Here is a 4,722-nt window from a genome sequence, read left to right as displayed (position 1 = left end):
ACTGATGAAGCCTAATTCTTGAAATCTGCAAACTACGTACTAATATTCCATTATTAAACAATCTTTTAAGTCTCCGATCGATGGCGTCCACGAGCACTCAGATAGTCTCTTCGTCTTCTTCTTCTTCAACACCTCCTTGGAGATACGATGTTTTTCTCAGTTTCTACGGTAAAGACACTCGCAAGAGTTTTACAGACCATTTATATACGGCTTTGGTTCAAAAAGGCATTATCGTGTTTAGAGACGATGAAAAGCTTGAGCAAGGAAAAACAATTTCTAAGGAGCTCATAAAAGCAATACAAGAATCCATGTATGCGATTGTTGTTATCTCTCCAAACTACGCTTCCTCTAGATGGTGCCTCATTGAACTTACCAAGATCGTCGAATGCATGAAATACTCGGGGCTGGAAGTTTTGCCTATTTTCTACCACGTGGATCCTTCCCACGTACGAAAAGAGAAGGGGACTTTTGCAAAAGCTTTTGGTAGGCATAAAAAAGAAAAAGATCCCAAGATTGACATCAATGAGATGCAAATGTGGAGAGCTGCTTTGAGAGAAGTGGGCAATATCTCCGGATGGCATGTACATGATAGGTAACATTAAATAATTAGTCTTTTCTAATTCTTTCTGTTTGTATTTTTGTAGTGATAGAAGCATCTTTATTTCCCTTTGTTGTTGCCTTTTCTTTTTCTTTTGGGTCTAGCTAAATCATATATTATTGGCATCATCATATCATCATAAAAACTCACAGATTTTGTAGAAAAAGTACCACAAGCAATCAAGACCTAAAGAATAAAGAATAAAAATAATTTAGATATATGATGATGTCGCTAAAACAAATTATCATAATAAAGAAATTTAGAATAAAAAATTTAAACAATACTCATAACAAATCAAGAATCACTTCAAAATTGTGACATGATCAAATTACATCTTACTAATAAACAATATTTGAGGGAGTTGAAAACCATAAATTTTGGATTAAAATGCTATTGCCATTTCTAATTAATCATACACGTACAACCATGATGATCATTTACACCATTAATTCCTTACGATTTGTTGACAATGAATAGTCTTTTTAACCTCTATCATTGTCTCACAAATTTACAGTTGGTGCAGAATTGCTTTGATTAAAAAAAGCAGATTATATGTAGTAAATGTATTTAATTGGTCTATTTGTGATATCTTTTTCTTATTGTGAAGATAAAAGAAAAGAAAGACTTCGAAAAAGGGAATACAAGAAGCATACAAATAATTTAAGGGGAGACTTCATTTAACCTCCTAAACTTTCAATGCATTTGCAATCATTTCTCTAAATTTTGAAAATTCTCAATTTAGTATATGTGAAATTCTCTAAATTTAGGGTTAAATTAGACGGAATATATGTGAAATGTCCCTTATAATCCTGTATTTAATATTTCTTAAAAAAAAAAAAAAAACAGAACCCACAGCTTGGCCATTGGTTAGCCTAGTTGGCATCAACTTATTTTTTTTTTTTATTTTACTATAAAAATGTGTATTTTGGGTATTTTGGCATCCTTCATTAGGAATTAACAAAAAAACCCAATGAAAATGTGACATTGCAAACTTTTTATAGTCAAGTGAGAAAAAAAAAAAACACGATTCTTTATTAGACCGTCCAAGCAAATTAAATCTTAATTATGGTGATACATTATAAATTAAGAATTCTCATTTATTTGTTAAATGAAGCTAACCATTGTACATGATTAAACATATGTCTCTCGATCTATGGTTATACTGATGTCCTATCTTTTCTACAGTACTCACGAATCAAAAGTTGTTGAAGAAATTAGTAGAACGATATTTAGAGGATTGGTTAACTTCTCAAATGTTTCCAAGGGTCTTGTTGGAATAGAATCCCGTGCGGAGGAAATTATGAGCAAACTTTGTATAGGGTTGGATGATGTTCTCTTTTTGGGGATTCATGGGATGGGTGGAATTGGGAAGACAACCATGTCAAAATTCATTTATGAAAGGGTGTCTCATCAATTTGAAGCTAGTTGCTATATTGCTAATATTAGAGAAGAAACCATAACTCATGGTTTACTTTATTTACAAAAACAACTTATTTTTGAGATCCTCATGGAAAGAGAAATAAATATATGGAATGACTATGGGGCAAGCAGAGTGATAATGAGCAGACTACAAAGTAAAAAGGTTTTTATTGTTCTTGACAATGTGGATGGAGAAGAACAACTAAACGCATTAGTAGGGAGCCATGATTGGTTTGGTCGAGGAAGTAGGATCCTTATAACAAGTAGAGATCATCATTTGCTAAATAGAGTTGTGAATGACACCTATAAGGTAAAGAAGATGAATAATAATGAAGCTTTACAGCTCTTTAGTAGGAAAGCCTTCAAGAAATCCCATCCCGAAGAAAATTATGTGGAATTGTCTAAGGAAGTTGTGAATTACGCTCAAGGCCTTCCTTTAGCTCTTGAAGTTTTTGGTTCCTTCTTATTTGGCAGAAACATTGATGAATGGGAAAGTGCGAGGGATTTCCTAAAAGAAAATCCTAACGCAAAAATTTTGGATAAACTTAAAATAAGTTTTGATGGATTGGAGCCTCTGGAGAAACAGATGTTTTTAGATATTGCATTCTTCTTCAATGGAGCACATATGGGTAGCATCATACACAAACTAAAAGGTTTGGGTTACCATCCGAACATCAATATCAAAGTTCTTGTGGACAAATCTCTTATAACCATCTCAAAGTTCGAAACATTGAAGATGCATGATTTGTTACAAAAAATGGGTCAAAAAATAGTTCATGATGAGTCTGCAGAGCCTGGCAAACGTAGTAGATTATATCATGATAAGGATGTCATTGACGTATTGAAAAATGATACTGTAAGTGGATTAGACATAAACATAGAGAAGTACATTTTTTATAGTAATTCTCCCAAGTATTAATTTCCAAATATTTCCATCATACTAATTTCATTTTTGTTTGTTATTAGGGAACTGATGCGGTTAAAGGTATCGTCCTAAACTTACCTTTAAAGAAACCGGAGCAACTAAAGTTTGAAGCCTTCTCAAAGATGAAAAAATTGAAATTGCTTCAGATTCGCTGTCATTACTTCTATGCATATCATGATAATTTATGCACTAATCTGGAATGGCATGGAGATGCTTCGAATTTCATGCTAAGCAATGAGTTATGCGTTATGGAATGGTGGCAATATCCTTTAGAATCCTTGCCGACCAATTTCCAATCAGACAATCTTGTTGAGCTCATAATGCATGAGAGCTGCATCAAGCAACTATGGGTTGGAGGGAATGTAAGATTTTGGCTTATGCAAATTTAATTTATTCTTATTCTTCGTAGTCCTTTTACTCTTCTTCATTTTATCTAACTATTCATCGGTCTTCTATAACAGAGTTTTGACAAATTGAAACTCATTGACCTAAGTAAGTCTCAAAACTTGATCGAGACACCAAATTTGAGCGGAGTCCCAAATCTTGAGGAACTAAAGCTTTCATATTGTACAAATCTGTCCAAGGTCCACCGATCCATTGGATTTCTAAGACGGCTTAAAGGGTTGAATCTAATGAATTGCAAACATCTCAAGAGACTTCCAGACGAGATGATCAGCTTGGAATCTCTTAAACGTCTTAATCTTTCTGGCTGTTCAAGACTCAACAAAATTTCAGATAATGTGGGTAATATGACATCTTTGCAATATCTTTCTTTGAATGAGACTGCCATAAAAAAGATACCACTATCATTTAAGAGGTTGTCGTCTCTTAAAATTCTCGATATATCTGATTGCTCAAGACTAGAGAAAATCCCAAAGAACTTGTTCAGTGGCATGAAATGTCTAAAGTGCCTTTATGTAGGTGGAAGTGCTACAAGGGAATTTCCGATAGGTAGTGGACCAGATCCCATGATAAGTCTTTTGCTCCCAAATTCATTCTCATGTTTAAGCTCTTTAATAGCACTAAGTTTGACTTATTGCAATCTATCAGATGGAGCGATCCCCAATGATCTTAGTTGCTTATCCTGCCTTTATTATTTAAATTTGAGTGGGAACAAATTTACAAGAATACCAGATAGTGTGGCTCAACTTTTAAATCTTCATCAGCTTGACTTGGATGATTGTAGTTGGCTTCAAGTATTGCCGAATCTTCCATTGGGATTAGAAGCCTTGAGTGTAGAAAATTGTCCATTGCTGGAGTCATTTTATAATAAGCAAATGGAGATGTGGAGGAGTTCAAATGAAAAATTAAGGAGCATTGATTGCTCTGTTGTACAAGCTTATTTTGATTATGATGGAAATCCCTTCAAAATCCTCCATCTGCATCCGCGAAGTCATTTATGGAGTACAGAAAGTGTGAGTCTCTTTTTTAACACACTAAATTAATTAAGTTATAATATTCTTTTGTAATAGCTTTAACATCTTTTTCTCTTTGGTTTTTATTTTACAGCACCAAGATTTTTCTCCTATAGCATGCGGCCCTGCGTTGGTGGGATCAGGAATCCCAGAGTGGTTCAACATTAAAAGCACTAATTTGTTTGGAACAATTCAATTACATTCATATTTGGGCTCATATACGCACTGGAAGGGGTATGCTGTTTTTATTGTTTATGAATTTCATGAGCCTCACACTACTCATCCAAGAAAGAGAAGAAAACTCAAGGTCGATGAGCGGAAGGGGAATTCGAATTCTACAACAATATTTGATGGCAGTAATAGTA

The 4,722-nt window shown here is 34.0% G+C and overlaps 1 protein-coding gene across 1 annotated transcript in view; it reads left to right on the top strand.

The window, feature by feature from the left end:
- Positions 1-80: 80 nt before the first annotated feature.
- Positions 81-4,722, top strand: part of LOC132162783 (disease resistance protein RUN1-like) — a 4,976-nt gene continuing 334 nt past the window's right edge. The window contains exons 1-5 of the mRNA XM_059573012.1: positions 81-592; positions 1,784-2,873; positions 2,984-3,304; positions 3,404-4,357; positions 4,452-4,591. Coding sequence (XP_059428995.1) covers positions 81-592; positions 1,784-2,873; positions 2,984-3,304; positions 3,404-4,357; positions 4,452-4,591 — 3,017 coding nt within the window. The remainder of the gene's footprint in view (positions 593-1,783; positions 2,874-2,983; positions 3,305-3,403; positions 4,358-4,451; positions 4,592-4,722) is intronic.

Source organism: Corylus avellana, chromosome ca10 (assembly GCF_901000735.1).
Source record: "Corylus avellana chromosome ca10, CavTom2PMs-1.0".
Taxonomy (NCBI): domain Eukaryota; kingdom Viridiplantae; phylum Streptophyta; class Magnoliopsida; order Fagales; family Betulaceae; genus Corylus; species Corylus avellana.
The sequence above is the reverse complement of the archived record's forward strand: the minus strand, read 5'-3'. Positions and strand labels throughout refer to the sequence as shown.